Raw genomic sequence first — 20,472 nt, 5'->3', positions numbered from 1 at the left:
AGTTCTTTGATAGTGAGAACGTGAAGTGAATTAATACAATAACCCCGATCCAAACCCTGACGCCCCGGATCCTTATCCTAATTTGGCGCGACCCCTTATGCCCGACCCGAAGCACACAACATGTCCAAAAAGTGCGATTTTTTGACCTCGAGCGGAAAGTAAAATTCGAGTTGTTTTAGGTCTCATACATCCAGAATAATGTCAAAATCATAGTGGTTTTTCCTGCAGAAATGCAAGGAACATTTAAATGTCATCATATGTTTAGAAAAGATCACGTCAATCAATACCTCACAATAAATCGGGATTGCTTGATGTTTCAGTCGAATATTTTGGAAAATATTTTGGTAACACCAACTTTCCAAGATCATTTAGACCGATTTTAATGTCAGTCAATAATAAATTGAATAATATATGTATATACAGGGTGTCTAACGTCCGACCTGGGCTCTTTATCTTGGAAACGACTTGAGATACAAAAAAATGTTTCGAACAAAAGTTGTAGGGTTTCGAGGGGTACATAAGATCGTGTTATTGATTTGACCTTGAATAGTCATGTGAAGGTCACGTGAAGGTCATCTTCAATTTCTTAAACGGAACTACCGATTTTTTTACATATTCTTGTATGTTATTTCAAAAGCTTCACAAAACCTTATACTAACATATGTTTTTATAGAGTTTTTGTTGAGTTATAAAGGTTTGAAGTTAACAAATTTTTTGATATGAAATGTAAAATATCTCATAAATATATCGCATAAAGTCAAAAAGCGGGAGGGATATCAAAGTGGGAACGTGGAACGTCCGAAGTCTTTACAGACCTGGGGCGTTCCAATCGATGGTCGGAGAGGTCGAAAAGTACGGGATAAAAGTCGTCGCGTTGCAAGAAACAAAATGGACCGGGGAGGGTTCACTTATCGCGGGTTCATATACGTTTCACTATGGAGAGTCGGAGACCCATAGTTTTGGCGTCGGTTTCATGATTAATAAGAAAATTTTGTCGGCGGTAAAAAACGTTAAATTTATAAACGAAAGACTAGGATTGCTCGTTGTGCAAGGCCGATGGTACAAGATCGCGATAATCAATGTGCACGCGCCGACGGAAGATAAAGATGACGAAATTAAAGACGGATTCTACGAGGAACTTGAACGCCTCGTGGACCAATTGCCGAATGATTACATGAAAATAGTCTTGGGGGATTTTAACGCGAAGATCGGTAAAGAGAACTTTTTTAGACCAACGATCGGGCTTGAAAGCTTGCACGAGGAAAGTAACGATAACGGAGTAAGAGTGATTAACTTTGCGACCGGCAAAAATCTTATCGTCAAAAGCACATATTTTAGACATAAAAATATCCATAAACAAATTTGGATTTCCCTGGATGGAAATACGCGTAACCAAATTGATCATGTTCTTGCAGATAAACGGCGCCACACAAACGTACTCGATGTTAGGTCTTATAGGGGGGCGGATTGCGACTCGGATCACATTTTGGTAATTGCCAAAATCAGAGAACGTCTTTCGTTAAACAAAACTAACGGGCAATTAATTGGTTCCAAACGTCTAAATGTGCAAAGTCTTACCAAGGGAGAGAACGGAACAAAATACGCGGTCGAAGTAACGAATAAATTCGCGGCCTTAAAGGAAATTAATGAATCGGAGGATAATGCGGTTGACAAACAATGGGAAAACGTACGCGACTCGATAGTAAAATCGGCGGAAGCCACGGTTGGTTTTTGTAAAAGACACAAAAACAAACCGTGGTTTGACGAAGAATGTGTAAAAACTGTTAAAGTACGAAACAAAGCGCGTATCGCATGGTTGACTCAAAATACGGCTGAAACTCGGAATCAGTTTCTTAATATTAGGCAAGCAACTCATAATATGTTTAAAAATAAAAAGCGTCAATATTTAAAACGTAAAACTGAAGAAATAGATGAAAATTGTCAAAGCAGTAACGTCCGCGGTATGTACATGGGAATAAATAATTTTAGAAAGGGATTCCAAGCTAGGACAAAAATGGTAAAAGATGAGGACAATAATTTAATTACGAATTCAACGGGAGTACTAAATACTTGGAAAAATTATTTTGATCAGTTATTGAATGTTGAATCTGAAAGCGACCGGGAAATAGAGAATTTTGAGTTTCACACGGCGGAACCTTTGATTAACGAATCGACAATTTCAGAAGTAAAAAGCGCGATTAAAAAATTAAAAAATCATAAAGCACCGGGCATCGACCTGATTCCGGCGGAATTAATGAAATGGGGAGGAAGTAGGTTAATAGAGGAAATTCAGAAATTAATTATCTTAATTTGGAATAAAGAAGCATTGCCGGAACAATGGAAAGATTCAATTATAATTCCGATTTTCAAAAAGGGTGACAAAATGAGTTGTAATAATTATCGGGGCATCTCACTGTTACCTACTTGTTATAAAATTTTGTCGAACATTTTATTGACGAGGCTTGTACCATATGTAGAGGAAATAAGTGGGGATCATCAATGCGGTTTTAGAAGAAATAGATCGACTACAGATCAAATCTTTACTATTCGGCAAATCTTGGAGAAAAAATGGGAATTTGGTCAACCGGTACATCAACTTTTTATTGATTTCAAAAAAGCGTATGATTCGATTAAACGGGAGAAAATGTTTGAAATTTTAATTCGGCTGGGGATTCCTAAAAAATTGGTTAGCATGGTTCAAATCTGTTTAAAAGATTCTAGAGGTAGAGTAAAAATAGGTAACCAAATATCGGAAACTTTTAACATTCATAGCGGATTAAAGCAGGGGGATGCATTGTCACCTCTTTTGTTTAATTTAGTATTAGAATATGCTATTAAAGAAATGCAGAAAAGTGAAAATGGTCTGCGGTTAAACGGTATAACACAGCTATTAACATATGCGGACGATATTGCTTTGCTTGGAGATAATAAAGTAACATTAATTGATAACACTAAAACTTTATTAGATAAAACGAAAGAACTTGGGTTGCAAGTAAGCGTTGAAAAAACTAAATATATGATCACTAATAGAATCCAGAGTATTCATAATTGCGGAAGCTTGGTCATTCGAGATAAAATGTTTGAGCGGGTCAGCAGTTTTAAGTATTTGGATTCGATTTTAAACCAAACTAATGAAATAAGAGAAGAGCTTAAGAAAAGAATTAATTTGAGGAATGCTTGCTTCTATTCGGTTAATAAATTACTCGGATCGCGAGTGTTGTCTAAACGTTTAAAAATTAGAATTTACAGAACGATTATTTTACCGGTAGTCCTTTATGGCAGCGAAACGTGGTCACTTACGTTAAAAGACGAGAAAAAATTTAGAGTATTCGAGAATAAAATACTTCGAAAAATCATGGGTGCGAAGCGCGATGAGGAGACAAGCGAATGGAGAAAACTGCATAACGTAGAATTACATCGATTATACAATAGTCCAGATATAATTAACGTATAATAAAATCACGCCGATTAAGATGGGCAGGCCACGTGGCGCGTATGAGTGAGGATCGAACCGCATATAAAATACTAATTGATAAACCTAATGGGAAAAGACCATTGGGTAGACCAAGACGTAGGTGGGAAGATAATATTAGAATGGATCTTAACGAAATGAGGTACGAGGGACGCGAATGGAAGGATCTTGCTTAGGGACGGGAACATTGGCGAGATTTGGTATTTGTGGCAATAAACTTTCGAGTTCCGAACGCCAGTTAATAATAATGTAAAATATCTTATAAAATATTCAGTTTTTGGTAATCATATCTTAATACTTTTTTTGCACGGAATAATGAAACTAATCAACTGGTATAAAGAAAACAGATAATTGTTTTAAAAAAATGTAAAATTCAACATGCAGTTGCATACTTTTTTAATAAGTAATTATGTTTTTTTTTTTTAAGTAAGAAAGTTGAATGCCAGTAAGAAAAACCAATGGGAAAATATTCAATATTACGTTTTTTACACCAACTGATTGGTCTCATTATTTCATGCAAAACAGTATTAAGATACGATTACCAAAAACTGAATATGTTACAGGATATTTTACATTTTATGTCAAAAAATTGTTAACTTACAACCTTTATAACTCAACAAGAACTCCATGAAAACATATTTTAGTATAGGATTTTGTAAAGCTTTTGAAATAACATATAAGAATATGTAATAAAAAATAGGTAGTCCCATTAAAGAAATTAAAGATAACTTTTACGTAACCTTCAAATGACTATTCAAGGTCAAATCAATGGCACAATCTTATGTCCCCCTCATAATCCTACAACTTTTGTTTGAAACTTTTTTCGTATCTTAAGTCGTTTCCAAGATAAAGAGCCCAAGTCGGGCTTTAAGAATACTCTGTATATATATTATTCAATTTATGATTAACTGACATTAAAATCGGTCTAAATGATCTTGGAAAGTTGGTGTTACCAAAATATTTACCAAAATATTCGACTAAAACATCAAGCAATCTCGATTTATTGCGAGATATTGATTTACGTGATTTTCTCTAAACATATGATGATATTTAAATATTCCCTGCATTTCCAGGAAAAACCACTATGGTTTTTACAATATTCTGAATGTATGAGACCTAAAACAACTCGAATTTTACTTTCCGCTCGAGGTCAAAAAATCGCACTTTTTGGACATTCTCCTTTCAGTGTCTATCTAAGAATTTAATGTATTATTACACTTTTTCATATAAAACATCTCAGTTATTTCTCTTTTTTTAGTATTTTTCTCATGATGTAAAATTATCGCGGATTATCCCAGTCAAAATCGTGTCCAAATTCAACTCTATGTTTGCTCACTACAGAGTAATTACTTTTATGTAATTTAATATTATTTTTGTTCCCCCTAATGCGGGTTTTCAGGTGTCTTTTTGTTTGTCCAATGTAAGAAAAAGTACAATTTTTACATACAATTTTGTATATCACTTCAGTTCTATTCAATTTTAAAATCTTATCTTTACCGTGATTGATAATCCTATTTAATTTTTTCGAATACACTACATTTAAACCAAACTTTGAGAGAGAATTTTTTATATTGTCACTGAGATGGTTTATGTAAGGCAATGTAAAATAAGATTTTAAGTCAAATTTCTGTTGACAACGCGGTTCATTATTATTCATATTGTGTCTCAAAAATCCGACGCGTTTATTAACAATGCGATTGACAATATTCAATAGAAAACAATTGTTAACTAAGATTCCCTTCACAATTTCAATATTCTGCCTATGAAATTTGTCGTTAGACAGTAGAATCGCGTAATCCATTAAATTTATAATGATATTAATTTTGTATTTCTCTGGATGAATTGACAAATAATTTATGTATCTACCTGAAAACGTCGGTTTTCTGTACCAATTGATAATTAATCTTCCTTGTGTTCTTATTATTGTAGTATTTAGAAAATTTATCCTGTTATTAGTTTCGATTTCATATGTGAATTTTAAGCGATCATGATACTCATTAAATGTCTTAAGAATGACATCAATTTCATCTTTTGGAATCATTGTTAAAATATCGTCAACGTATCTAAAATATAAAGAAATACGAAAATCTAACTTATCGAGGCATTTTGTTTCCAAATCATCCATAACGATATCTGCTAGTATGGGTGACAAAGGTGAATTATTGGTGTACCAAAGGTTTGTTCATAAAATACCCCATTAAAAGAAAAGCTAGTCGAATCTAAAATTAACTCCACTGCGTATTTAAATTGATCAAAACTAAAACTAGTATTATTTTCGATGTCGCTCCATCTAGTTTCAATGGCCTTGATAACGAGAAAAGAGACATTATTGAAGGATAAAGTAAAAAGAAGCAAACTGAACAAAAATAAATAAACATATAAGAAAGTCAAAGTTGTTAAATTAAGTTTAAAATATTGTCATAAATTACATTTATATTTTTCGTATCTCGTTGCAAATTAATAGAGTTCCTGTGTTTCTTAATAAAAATCATTTCTCTTTTTTTAAAATTACTTTCATTATGTAAAATCATCACACGAATTTCGAGCAGAATTTCTTCTAACATATTTGTACTTAATTACAAATCTATTATCAAATTAGAAAGAATTATTATCAGAAATAAAAATACGAGCGTTAATAAAATATAAGTTTAGTAAACTGCGTTACTTGTCTGTAAGTAAAATGTTCTTTTGTTCTAGAATTTCTTATTTTTTTATCCAAATGTGTCGAATAATAATAAAATTAAATTATAAATTTTTTTATTTGTTATTACTTTATTAAGTAAGTTATTACTTAAGTATAATAACAAATAAAAAATTTAATATAAATACATATTTGTATAATATAATTTATATATATAATATAAATTTATACATATAAATTATATTTTGCAAATATAGTAATGATTATAAAGCAATAACAAATAAAAAAATATAAATATACATACAAATATTTCTAAATATATGTAATATTTACATATATTTCTAAACATGTATTTACATGAATATTTTTTCATGTGGAAATGTTAAATCGATTATTGCGTTGTGAGATTAATAGAGTTATGTTATAAAAAAAATTTATTAAAAAATATATTCTTGCAACTTGAGGATTGGAGAGCACAAAAATAAAAAAGGCATATCATGTTTCGAATGAATATGAAATTGGCCGTTCAAATCTTTAAGAAAGAAGTCAGTGTAGTTTTATATTTTGCATTTACTATATATGTTTCTGAGCAATTTAATCATTTGAAAGAAACTGTTTTTATTAGTTCAATATTTAATTTTCGATTTGTTGAATATTAGATCAATGTTTTGTAAAATAAAAGAGTGTATAATATGGCTCTTATAAATGAAAATTTTAAATTAATATATACACAAAATATAATTATGGTGTTTAAGCCACAATTTCCACAGTAAAACGCCTGTAACATATGCTACACCACCAGACAAGACTGCGCGCGAAAGTACTCGCGGAAAATTTTCTCGTCGTAAAGTCGTGCACTCGTTCGTACCTTTGCCGCTACGCGGCGTCTTTTCTCGCAGTTAGAATTCCGCCGAGTGAGGATATAAGGCCACGCGCTGCGAGGCGGAAATATTTGTGAATATATATTTGTATACGTTTATATACATATATATACGTAGTGCGAGTGTCCCTAATTTATTATTGGATACTCTGTTATTAGGAGAGATCCTATTGTGATTACTTGCGAGACAATTTTTGCTCAATAAATGACTTTTCGAGAGTAGATATTTGAAGCTGTGTAAAACTTTCAAAATTTAAAGTTTTATTTTGCGAAACAAACTTGTTTAAAATTGGTCTATTTTTTGGACAATTTCTTTAATTATTTTAATATGTGTATTCTATACAAAAATTATATTGAATTCTGATCATTACTTTTATATTTGATTTGTGGTACCTTTTAGGTATATACTGTTAGTACTCTCGATTTTAATACATTTGTATCAGAAGTATCAAAGTTATTTTATGAATATTGAGAGAATTTTAGTGAAGATATAATATAATGTATATAGGACTAGCAGCAATGTGTGTCTCTTTTGATTTATAAGAAAATATCTCAAATGAATAGAAAACTACTTTTAAAATATCATTCAGGGTAATAAAAGTTTTTATTGAAAAATATAATTAAAAGGAAAATAATATTGTGTTATAAGCAATAAGAATAATAGTAATGTTATAATATTAATTTGTTGTAAAATATTAATAATCCTCACAATTAATTGTTGATCGCCAGTGATAAATTTTTCACAAATAATAAGATGCCATTTAATTCGACAAAAAACTGGCTATTCATTTATTGAAAATAAGTACACACTACGTTTCGACCCACATTGTGGTCTCCTTTTCAAGTGCTAGAATACAAAAATACATAATTTGGCAAGCGAAATTAACATTACATTAACACTAAATTTGATCTGTAATACATACTTATTCTTAAGAGTTTAACAAGGCTCTGTAATATAAATATAAATTTTAAGATATAAGACAGGCAGTAAGAGCCAACTCGCGGATGACAGTGCGTTATCCTAACGAAACTAAATTTTTCGTTAGGATTAAGTATCTGTGCACAAGGCACCAAATATTTTACTTGGTCACGGCCAAGATTTAAAATATGAAATAATCTCATATTTGAGATTTAATTTCAATAACCCTTTCACCCCCCTACGGAAATAAGTAAATGCAAGAGAAAAATATAGATCCGAAAGTCGCTGAATCGGGAATTCCCGAAATTGAAATTAAATCTCAAATATGAGATTATTTCATATTTTAAATCTTGGCCGTGACCAAGTAAAATATTTGGTGCCTTGTGCACAGATACTTAATCCTAACGAAAAATTTAGTTTCGTTAGGATAACGCACTGTCATCCGCGAGTTGGCTCTTACTGCCTGTCTTATATCTTAAAATTTATATTTATATTACAGAGCCTTGTTAAACTCTTAATTTATATACACGCTGGCTTAAAAACGCGTTTGTTTACCAACATTATTACATATAGCAGAGAAAAGTATAGAATCGAAAGGATCTGAATAGCTCAGTTGGAAGAGCAGTCGCCCGGCAAGCGAAAGGTCTCGGGTTCGTTTCCCGATTCAGCGACTTTCGGATCTATATTTTTCTCTTGCATTTACTTATTTCCGTAGGGGGGTGAAAGGGTTATTGAAATTAAATCTCAAATATGAGATTATTTCATATTTTAAATCTTGGCCGTGACCAAGTAAAATATTTGGTGCCTTATGCACAGATACTTAATCCTAACGAAAAATTTAGTTTCGTTAGGATAACGCACTGTCATCCGCGAGTTGGCTCTTACTGCCTGTCTTATATCTTAATACTTATTCTTATTCAGCAATTATATAATTAAAAATAGAAACACGAAAGTTGTCCTGTCATATCGACAAGTTAGCTACTGTAGACTGGTATTATGTTTTTTAAATCATTTGAATAATGTTGTCATAAATAGGACTAAGGTTATCAGTGTCTATTTGTAAATTAATTTTATTTGTTTGTCTTTTTATATAGAACATTTCAGCGATCTCTCTTTTTCGTCTATTTTTCTCGGTATGTAAAATATTGATGATTCAAGCCATCGGAAGTCATGATTGCAATCGGTTTTATGTTTACTGAGCACCGAGTGGCTTGTTTCATGTCTTTATATTATTCTGATGTTCTTTTACTCTAGTAATCAATAATTATATGTATATATCAATAATCTATAAATAAAGTAAATAAAATGTCTTTTTGTTTGTCCTATATACGACGCGTCACAATCATTACATTCTAGTCTGTATACTACATTCGTTTTGTTCATTTTCGGTAATACATCTTTACCGCGTTTAATTAGCGTGTTTAATTTTTTGGAATCTTTTATAAATTATTTTTAATCCTTTTTTCTTCAGAGTTTTAGAAATGTTATCAGTCAGATTATTGATATACGGTAACACAATATGAAAAAACATGTCAAATTTTTTATTGTTATTTTCATCTCTCTTGTTGTCAAAACTATTATTAATATTATTAATTACATGTAATCTTTTTTTAATTTGTTTTTTAATATCATGAGATGGAAAATTATTATTGGTTAGAATATCTTTAATAATTTGAATATTGTCAATGTGAAATTTATTGTCAGACAATAGAATGGCTCTATTGACCAAGTTGTTAATGCAATTAATTTTATATTTGAGTGGGAAAGAAAATTGATATATCTTCCCGAAAAAGTGGGTTTCCTATACCAATTAGTGATTAGACTCCTATCATTACATCTGATGATACTCGTGTCAAGAAAGTTTAAACAATTGTCTTTTTCAATTTCATAAGTAAATTTTAGGCGATGGTGGTACGCATTAAAAACTGATAACATTTCATTAACCTTAGAGCGTGGTAAAATCGTGAAGATGTCGTCAACGTATCTATAGTACACCGGTACATTAAAAGTCAATGAATTTAAACAAAAGGTTTCTAAATCGTCCATGACAATATCTGCCAAAATGGGTGACAATGGAGAACCCATCGGGCTGCCGAAAACTTGTTCATAAAAGTGGCCATTAAAACTAAATGTGGAATCTTATATAGTTTCTATTGCGAATGTAAGCTGTGACAAATTCAATGTGGTATTCTGTGAGATTGTGTTCCATCTCTTTTTAATCGCCTCAATTACAAGTTCTTTAAGGATGTTGGTGTATAATGATGTTACATCTAATGAAACTAAAACTTTGTCGTCATTAATGATCATATTTTTTACTTTTTTTGCAAATGACCAACCGTCTTTTATATGCGATTTCGGTTTTTCTATAGTATTGTGTAGAATTTTATGTATGTACTGTGCAATATTGTATACAGGACTGCCAAGTGCAGATACAATAATTCGGAGAGGAACGCCAGTTTTATGTATCTTCGGCAGCCCGTAGCATTGAGGGAGATTTCCATTTGTATTATTTAATACCTTATACGTTGATTCGTCAATTACATTATTATCGCGCCAAGACTTATTGCACCAAAGAATTAATTTTATTTGTTAATTTTTTTAATATGATTTTTGTCTAATTTTTTATAAGTGGTTCGATCATCCAACAAGGAGCTCATTTTTAAAAGGTAGTCACTTTTATTCATTATTACTATGGCTTGCCATCCGTTTTTAGTTATTAATAAATTTTGGTTGTTACGTATGAAGTTTTTGCAATTAGCCTTTTAAGGTTGATTACGATAGTGACAGCAAAAAGAGAGAAAGAAAACAAAAAGTTTATTAATATATAAAATAAAATATATATTTTAAATTTTCCCCCCTTACATGTGACTCCTTGATGTGGGCAATATAATCACTTTCTGTTATGTAAATTTCTAATTTACTGGGTTTATTTATTGCTCGCACATTCTATCAAAGATTTTACTTCGCCATAACTCAATAATATTTCAACCTGAGGGATTCTAATTTTACTTTATTTAACTTCTTTTTCATTCATCTAACTTAGAGAAAGACAAGACGGTTCACCTTGGTTAGCGGTTCAGAGTCGGTTCGTTCTCTTAAGTAAATCGGTTCTTTTATACGATTCATCGGTTCTTTATAAATAATTATTCTTTATCTTTTTTAAATTTATTCTCGTACAAAAAATCTTTTATATTCGCTTATTTAAGCTTAATATAAATCATGAATGTTTGGGAAATACAAAAAAATTGTTTTTTTTATTATATATATTTTTATTATTATTATTAATATATTAATTATAATAAATTAACATTATGTTGCACAACTAAAATTTGATTAATTTTTTTGTTGTTAATCGGCTTTTTTCATTACAAATTTGTCCCGCTTTAAAAAATATTCTTTTACATGGGACCGAAGTTGCAGGGATGCAGAGCCTTTTGAGCATTATTTTATATAAATTTGGGTATAGATTTTTTCTTGCTTCCCACCAAATTAGAGGATCGTTTGTCCTGGTAATGTGGAGTTCGGCCAAATATTTGTCTAACTCTATAATTGCTGCAGTAGAGGGATTGTGCATTCCTTGAAGGTGGCTTATTGTGATATCAAATTCTTCCCAAACTGAGATTGTCGAAGATGTCGTCAAAAGAGGTTGGACTGGTTGGGAATGTTGGGACAAAGGCCCGTATTCATAGTCGAGTCTCAAATTAACACATAAGATGATTATGATCAAGTCTATTTTATTCAATCTAGATCGTCTTAAGATTAATAGATTTCATAATCGTCATAGATTTCATAGCCGTGAAATAAGACAATCTTCGTGAAGAAGTTAACACTCAAGTAAATCTTATTTAATTTGAGACTGACTTGATGAAGACATACTTAAGCCTGTGCTTATTTTCGCGCGCGCGAATCGGCTATTTTCGTAATATTACTATTATTCCTCCAATAGGAACATAGCATTTCCTCCAATAGAAACATTGCATCGGAGACACATATGATACATGCAGACATGCAATATACGTATTCTTGTGTGCTGTTATCTTGCGTTCGTACGGATGTGTTTCATCGCTTCAATTTTCAATCTTCATTGAAAAAAATCATCGAGAAATATACAGGTTTGAAATATTTGTAATTAATGAACGACGATATTTGAATCTTATTGAGTAAAATTAAACTTTAGTAGATATTAAATATATATTTTTTACAGAATGTCTTGCAAAGAGAAGCCTACAAGCAAAAACAAACACTATTCATTGATGGAAAGGAAATTATTCTTACAAATACTAGAAAAACATGTAATAGAAATAAAAAAAAAGCGACGGCACAACATTAAAAGATAAAGACCTTGCATGGAGTGAAGTATGTAAAGAATACAATCAATCGACACTAATCTCTCAAGAAGTAAGAACTTTATATTTTTGATTATGCGAAGGGCCTAATATAGCAGATAATAATATACGCTTTATTATATTACACAATATTTTGATTATAGAGAACTTCAACAATTGAAAAAATTGTGGCCAAATCTAAAGCAGTCGCAGAGAGATGTATTAACTAAAGAAAAACAATCGCGTTTAGCAACTGGTGGAGGACCAGAAGAAACTGAAGCAAAAATTGATCCTGATGTACTTAATATAGCACCATATCTAATATAAAATGCACCAGTATTATTTACATCAAATATGACAGATTTAGAGATTGAAGGTACATCTACAATTAACTATTATTAACCTAATTTAATGTGACCTCTGAATTTTTTGCAATATAATTATTGAATATTTTCTAATATTAATGTTTCATTCTTATTGCTTCTTGTTTTTATTTTTATTTTATTAACTTCTATTTATTTCAGAAAAGCGTGAACTTACATTTGACATAGTATCTACAAATGAAAATTTAGATACATTAGACCCCACAAACAATAATGAAGATCTTATAAGTGATGAGAGCGACAAAAAAAATATTGATTCACAAGGTATTTATTATTAATCATATTAATAATAATAATATTATGTCCACTATATTGATCTGTAAAATAAATTAAAAAAAACATGCTATCTTAATTTTTTGTAAAAGATATATATTATTTTTAATACATTATTTATTGAAGATATTTTTCATTTTTACTTCTATTTTATAAATTTTTACTTTTATTTCATTAATTTATATTTGTATTTCAGATAAATGCAAGATTGAATTCAATACATCTACTAATGATATTATTTTAACATCAGATAGTGAAAACAAAGATTATTTTAAAAATAATGAGATCGGGCAAAAAATTATTGATATACATACTTTAAAGAGATATAATAAACAATCAATACATTCTAGTACTACAGATACACAAAGGAAAAAAGAAAATGCATCAGGATGATCGTTACTCAATGCGAAGAGTTATTGCAATTGTACCTAGAATAACCCGGCAATATGTTCGTAAGCTAATTGAGACAGAACAGCGATTAATAATATGTTTAAGGTAATGTGGTAAGTTAATTTATCTCTTATATCTATGTAGTTATAGCAACTGAAGAAATTTATAATAATTTTTAATATTTTTAAAATTTATATAGTATTTTAAATTTTAATGCAATTTTAATTTTTCGATAAATGTTTGTGATTGTGTTCTAACTTCTATAAATTTTGACATATCGAGGTTGTTCGTGGGACGCCACGTAATCAAGTAAATAATGGACTGTATAACTTTGTTTTTATTTTGGCACAAAAAAAATGAGTAAATTTACAGTAATGAATAAAACACAAGTAAGAATAAAGCCTGATTAAGATTATAAACTGAATAATAATGTCACTATAGAAAATAAATTCACCAGGGTTCGTAATCGCGGATCACTCGCTTGTTAACTTTTCGGGTCTCTCGGACGACTGACTGGTCGGAGCGCTTAGGCATTTCACCCAAAAACGGGGCAAGCGTGCCTCGCAGGGAAGATCACGACGTGCTCACGCTTGAGAGTCGTATAGTATCACGCGCCTATCATGCCGAATAACAGTTCGGACGGACTCCGAACAGAGGTAAATTCTTTTACTTGAATAGAGTATCATTAAAAAATAAAGAATGGTTGCTATTAAATTTAATGAAGATTGGTGATCATTTTTCATGAAATTTTGAATTTTTTAAATATAAATTTTCGAATTTTTTACGAAAGAAACATACCAAAGGAACATAAAAAATAAATAAATATATATATATATGTATATATATATATATATATATGTATACACTTATGTTATTTATTTAAGAAATTTTTCAAATTTGATTTTAATTCAATAAGTTAATTATTTGTATATTTTTAATTAATATAAAATTTATATTATAGATTATTCATTTAGACGGAGTGCAGGCTCGTACTCCTAAAATTTCACGATATAATAACGGCAATGTGCCCTACGAGCTACAGATCCAGAGTAATACAACAATCTTCAATTTTGGGAAATATAATATGGAACGAACCAATTTAATCGAACCGGAGCTTGTGGAGTTTTGTGATGTAATGAATACATCATCAAGAGTCGGTAAATTACAATTCAATCTTATGCCTTCTTATACTCATGAATTGTTTATTATTATTCTTTTTATTTTTATTCATTTCTTATAATACTATTTAATATTTCGAAAAATATTGAAAATATAAATGTTTTATACCAAAGTTTTATAACTTCAAGGGAAACGAAAAATGGTATCATTAGTTTGATTTTGGATAATTGTTTGAAGATCACATGAAGATCAACTTCTATTTTTTAAATGAAAGTCCTATTTTTGAATACTTATTCTTGTAGCTTATCTCGAAAGCTTTCCAAAACAATATAATAAAATATTTTTTTCTTAAATATTTCTTGAGTTACATAAAATACAAAATATCTTGTGAAACATTCAGTTTTCAGCAATTTTACTTTAATACTTTTATGCATAGAATAATGAAACTAATCAATTAGTGTAAAAAAATACATAGTTGCATTAAAAAAAAGTGTGCAGCTGCAGTGGCAAATTACTTACATTTTTTTTAAATACTTATTTGTTTTCTTTATATAAATTAATTGGTCTCATTATTCTGTGCATAAAAGTATTAAAGTAAGATTACGGAAAACTGAATATTTTACAAGATATATATATATATTTTATGTTTTATGTTAAAAAATTGTAAACTTTAAGCTTTATATCTCAAAAAGTACTTAAGAAGAAAGTATTTTATTATAGTGTTTTGGAAAGCTCTCGAAATAAGCAACTACAAGAATATGCATTAAAAAATAAGGGTTTCCATTTAAGAAATTGAAAGTGACCTTCACGTAAGATTCAAACGATTATGCAAGATCAAACCAATGATATTCTGTCTGTCCCCCTTAAAGTCATAAAACTTTTGTATAAAACATTTTTTTCGTATTTTCTATATTTTTCGAAATATTGGTGTAGACCGATTAAATCGAACATCCTGAATATATACATATACAGGATGAGTCTGATAAAAAGTCCACCACGTTTTTTTCAAAAACGATTAGAGATAAGGGAAGATATAGAAAATATCTATTTTCAAAATTAGGGTTTAAAATATCGATTTACAAATCTTATCACTTTGATCTTGGATGACGTTGCCAAGGTCAAAGTAAAAACATCTTGAATTTTTTAAATAAGATCATCATATATTTTTATTATTTTATAAATTGATTCCTTGTAATATTCTGTATAAGAAGTTATAAAAGAGTAGGATGATTAAAAAGTGAATATATAGATTATAAAATATTTTATATTTTAATTTTACATAATCTTACACATGAACTGTGAAATTTCTCTTAAAATATTCATTTTTTGATAATCTTATCTTAATATTATATTTTTATGAATAAAATAATGAGAAAAATCGATTAGTCTAGAGAAAATACATAATTGTTTTTAAGAAAAAATATGTAATTTTCAACTAGAAGCCATTTTGTACATAAAAGTATTAGGATAAGATTATTGAAAAATGAATATTTTACAACATATATATATATATATATATATATATATATATATTTCATAATTTATGTAAGATTATGTCAAATTAAAATATGAAATATCGTAAACTATTCACTTTTTGACCTTTTTACTCTTATAACTTTTTATACAGAATATTATAGAAATCGATTTGTATAAAAAAGTATGGTGATTCTATTTAAAAAATTCAAGTTTTGTCTTGACCTTGGCAACACCATTTAAGGTCAAAGTGATAAGATTTGTAAATAGATATTTTTAAACCTATAATTTTGGTAATATATATTATTCTTTATATCTTCCTTTATCTTTAACCTTTTCTTTTTTAGAAGAACGTAATAAATTTTCTATTACTCACTCTGTATATATGTTTATATATTTATATGTTTATATATTTATGTTTACATATTTTTATGTTTATACATATATTTATGTTTATATATTTATATGTTTATATATTTATATATTTATATATGTTTATATATTTTTTCTTTTATAGCATTAGAGGACTATATAAAGTCCAATTTTGGGCCAATTTATAAAACTAATTTGAATAAGAAAATTGGATGTGGATCCATCACTGATGGGTACTTTAAATTAGAAGTACATATTACAAGTTTTGAAGAAAACGATTATGAACTTATGAAAGGAGATAAAATTAAAGTAATTGGCGAGATGCAATATGCAAGTAAGAAATGTTTAAATATTTATTATTATTATTATTAATTTCAATTTTATTAATTTTAAACTTTCCTGCTTTGATATTTTGATTTCGTAATCATGGTGTTTCAAAAAAATATAATAATAAATTTAAGGGCTTCTTAAAAATGTTTTTGTAAATCAAAAAATGTCAATAAATTTATATCTTCGATTATCAATTAAATTAAAGAATTATAGATAAATTCATTTATTTTTTGAACTTACAAATTTTCAAACAACATTAAATTAACAAATTTTAAATTCAATAACATTATTAAATATTTAAGTAATTGTTTAAAATGATTTCCTTGTTCCCTTGCCTTCGTATACACACACATTTCACAGCAATTTTTTTATGATTATATATTAATACCTTTATTCTTTTTCGAAATTATACATATATATTTTATTTTTATATATAATAACTGTGTAATAATTATTTACAGTTGATCCACCGTACTTTTCAGTACAAAGTCTAAACATTAAGAAATTAGAAGACCGAATGTCTTTGACTACTATAATAAATGTTAATCGCACGTTAAAGAAAAAGAAATTTGAAGAAAATTCATCACAACAGGTAAAAATTATATCATCATTAAAAGTAATAAGTGTAATCGGTGTGTGTGTACAAGGTGAGTCAAAAGTATGTTTAAAAAATTTGTGTATTCTTGCATAAAAAGGAACAAGCTCACAAATTTTGAAAACAATATTTTTGATTCACCTTATATCTGCGTAGAGAGAAACAGAGAGTGCAAACTTCTCCATTTGTTTACATAAACAGCTTCAGTAAGCAACCACTGCGAAGTAGCAAATAAATGTATAAAAAATGTTTAAAACTCATTTTAAAAGCTATTTAAAAAATGTTAAAATAATTGGTTAAGTTCCTTTTTATTCATTAAAAAAAGTTTACTTTTATATGTTAATGTATTATAAATATTAATTTAACATTTATTAAATATTTTATATATTTTTATATTTTTTAAAAATATTAATAAATTTTTATATTTTTTAAAAATATTAATAAAATAAATATGTAATAAACGTTAAATAAACATTTATTTTATTAATATTTTAATAATAAAATATTAAATATTTAGGTTCTCTTAAATATAAGGTTCTCGGGTTCGATTCCCGATTCAGCCACTTTCGGATCTATATTTTTCTCGCATTTATTTCTTTAAGGAGGGTCAGAGGGGGTTCAATGGAATTAAATCTCAAAGATGAGATTATTCCATATATTTAAGTCTTGGCAGTGACCAAGTAAAATTCGTGCCTTGTGCATATAATTATTTATTTCCGATGAAAAATTAATTTTCGTCGGAATACACGCAGCAACATCCGCGTTCGGCTCTTACAGCCTTTCTATCATATGTATTATATTTAATATTGAGAGCCTGATAGAAATATCTTAATTAAATATTTAATAAATGTTAAATAAATATTTATATTGAATTAACATTAAGGTAAACGTTTTTTTTTTAAATGTGATTTATATAAAAAAGGACTTAACCAATTATTTTAACATTTTAAAAATATCTTTGAAATGAGTTTTAAACATTTTTTATATATTTGTTTCTTACTTGGGTATGCTTACAATAGAATTCAGATTGGATCATTTAATTTGATATGTATATTATAGTCTATCTCTTTTAGTTTAAAAAATAAAAGAGAATTTTTGGTGGAACATCCTATATACATATACAAGATGTTTCAAGGAATGATCAATATTCTATGGTTATATTCTAGAACATGATTGTATGAATTATTTTAAGCAAAAAAATTTATACAAACATCTTATTTTGGACGGTTTTAAAGATACAATGTGTTCAATTTTAAAGATCAAACACATTTATTAATTTAGGAGAAATAAATACTATGAAACAATAATTAATTAATTAATTAATTAATTTTTTTTATTTAATTTTTGTCGTTTTCTGTTACTATCCGAATACAAATGTAAACATTAGGTCATATTTAATAAGTTTTGCGTTAATTTGAAATTTTTTGTTTCTGGTGTAATTAAAATGTTTTATGTTTACACTCATGCCAAATTTATTGTTAATTAATTTAAATTATTGTTTACTAATTAATATTAATTTAAATTAATTATTTAAAATTGTAAGCTTAAAATTTAATGTAATTGTTTCATAAAATTTGCTTCTATTAAGTTAAAAAAATGTATTTGTTCTTAAGACTGAACACGTTGTAGTTTTATAACCACGTTCACAAATGAAACACATGTTTATATAAACTTTATTGCTTAAAATAAGGTATACAATCTCATATTTCTATACTTTAGAATGCTAATCATTCTTCCTGAAACACTTTGTATATAATATATAATATAACTATATACACAATACTATATATAAAATTGCATATATATTATACAATAATTACATTTTATATATGCATATATGTGCATATATGTTTATTTATTTATTTATTAGAATATCTTTTAGTGTCAGATCAAGAAAAAAGCAAACAAGAATAAAGAGAGAAGAATTTCAAAATGTTACTATTAATTATTCAAAATTATAAAATTTAATTGTTTTATATGTATAATATAACTGTAAACTTAAAATTTGCTACTTTTAAATAAATTCATTCGTTCTTAAAACTGATCACGTTGTATTTTTATAACCGCGTCCAGAACAAAATACATGCTTATATAAACTTAAAATAATCTGTATTTATTATGTTCTAGAATGTTAATTATTCTTCCTGAAAAACCCGGTATATTTAATGTAACTTTCTCTGCATTTCTATATTCTTGTAGCTTCGCTCGAGAACTTTTCAAAACACTATAACAAAATATTTTTTTATTCATATAAAAACAAATATATTGCAAATTACTTACTTTTTTAAAATCAACCCTGTGTTTTTCTTATATCAATTAATTGGTCTCATTGTTTTGTACATAAAAATATTAAAGTAAAATTACCGAAAACTGAATGTTTTACCAGATTTTTTTTGTATTTTATGTTAAAATTCTATAAACTTCAGATCTAATAACTAAAAAAAATACTTTATTATTGTGTTTTGAAAAATTCTAAAGCTGAACTTTAAGAAGATGTAATAAAAAGTAAAAGTTTCCATTAAAAAATTTAAAGTGATCTTTACGTGACCTTGACGACGCTGTTCAAGGTCATACTGATATTGTTACATAATGCTTTATTTGAAGTCCTGCAACTTTTGTTTAAAACATTTTTTTATCTTGTATATTTTTGGAATAATTCAGGTGCTTCTATACTTTTTGAACATTCTGTATATGTATGGTACATACATATATATGCGCACATATAATGTTATGTGTTTATATCCGTTTCTTTTTTTAATTAAACAATATTAATAGAAACACAAAAGGATGAAATGTAATGGATTTGGAAACTTTGTTCCCAATGTTCATCGGAGTATATATAATTAGTAAATTGATAGGAATGAGGAAATATTTATCGTAGCATTCAAGCAATATTTATAAATCAACCGGAACTGTTTTACGTGATACAGTTTTATGTGTGTATCTTTTCAATAAATAAAAAATCTTAAATTTTCATGTTTTAAAATGTGACCACCGTATACGAAAAGAGATATTTATATCGTATGCATGACAAATAATTATTTTATAATCGTTCTGCAGATGTTGCTGTTTAAAACCCGTGGTACCTCATGTACTCATTGTCAAATCCATGACTTTCAAACTTGCATTCATAGAAAAATGAAGTATACTTAACAATATTTATTAATATTAATAATTTTACGGCAATAATTTGAAACTGATTTCACAATTTGATAGATTAATATACAGATATAATTTCTATCGTTGATATAAATGTGCGAAAAAAATATGCTTGACAATTTTTTCCTCGAAATTCGAATC

General features: G+C 28.1%; 2 protein-coding genes and 1 long non-coding RNA gene across 3 annotated transcripts; all 3 read left to right on the top strand.

The window, feature by feature from the left end:
- Window positions 1-832: 832 nt before the first annotated feature.
- Window positions 833-3,648, top strand: LOC146720957 (uncharacterized). Its single transcript, XM_085487572.1, has 2 exons — window positions 833-3,102; window positions 3,474-3,648. The coding sequence occupies exons 1-2, from the start codon at window positions 833-835 to the stop codon at window positions 3,646-3,648; spliced, it is 2,445 nt and encodes an 814-aa protein (XP_085343698.1).
- A 7,574-nt stretch (window positions 3,649-11,222) lies between these two features.
- Window positions 11,223-12,878, top strand: LOC114932920 (uncharacterized). Its single transcript, XR_003819981.2, has 4 exons — window positions 11,223-12,024; window positions 12,117-12,310; window positions 12,402-12,613; window positions 12,762-12,878. It is a non-coding gene; the product is annotated as an uncharacterized LOC114932920 (long non-coding RNA).
- A 223-nt stretch (window positions 12,879-13,101) lies between these two features.
- LOC114937900 (uncharacterized) lies at window positions 13,102-19,117 on the top strand. Its single transcript, XM_029311574.2, has 6 exons — window positions 13,102-13,396; window positions 13,741-13,939; window positions 14,245-14,440; window positions 16,393-16,581; window positions 17,039-17,169; window positions 19,055-19,117. Exons 2-6 carry the CDS (start codon window positions 13,904-13,906, stop codon window positions 19,115-19,117), a joined length of 615 nt encoding a protein of 204 aa, XP_029167407.2. The 5' UTR covers window positions 13,102-13,396; window positions 13,741-13,903.
- The last annotated feature ends 1,355 nt before the right edge of the window (window positions 19,118-20,472 follow it).

Source organism: Nylanderia fulva, unplaced genomic scaffold (assembly GCF_048542155.1).
Source record: "Nylanderia fulva isolate GAGA-0341 unplaced genomic scaffold, ASM4854215v1 Scaffold578, whole genome shotgun sequence".
Classification (NCBI taxonomy): Eukaryota; Metazoa; Arthropoda; class Insecta; order Hymenoptera; family Formicidae; genus Nylanderia; species Nylanderia fulva.
The sequence above is the reverse complement of the archived record's forward strand: the minus strand, read 5'-3'. Positions and strand labels throughout refer to the sequence as shown.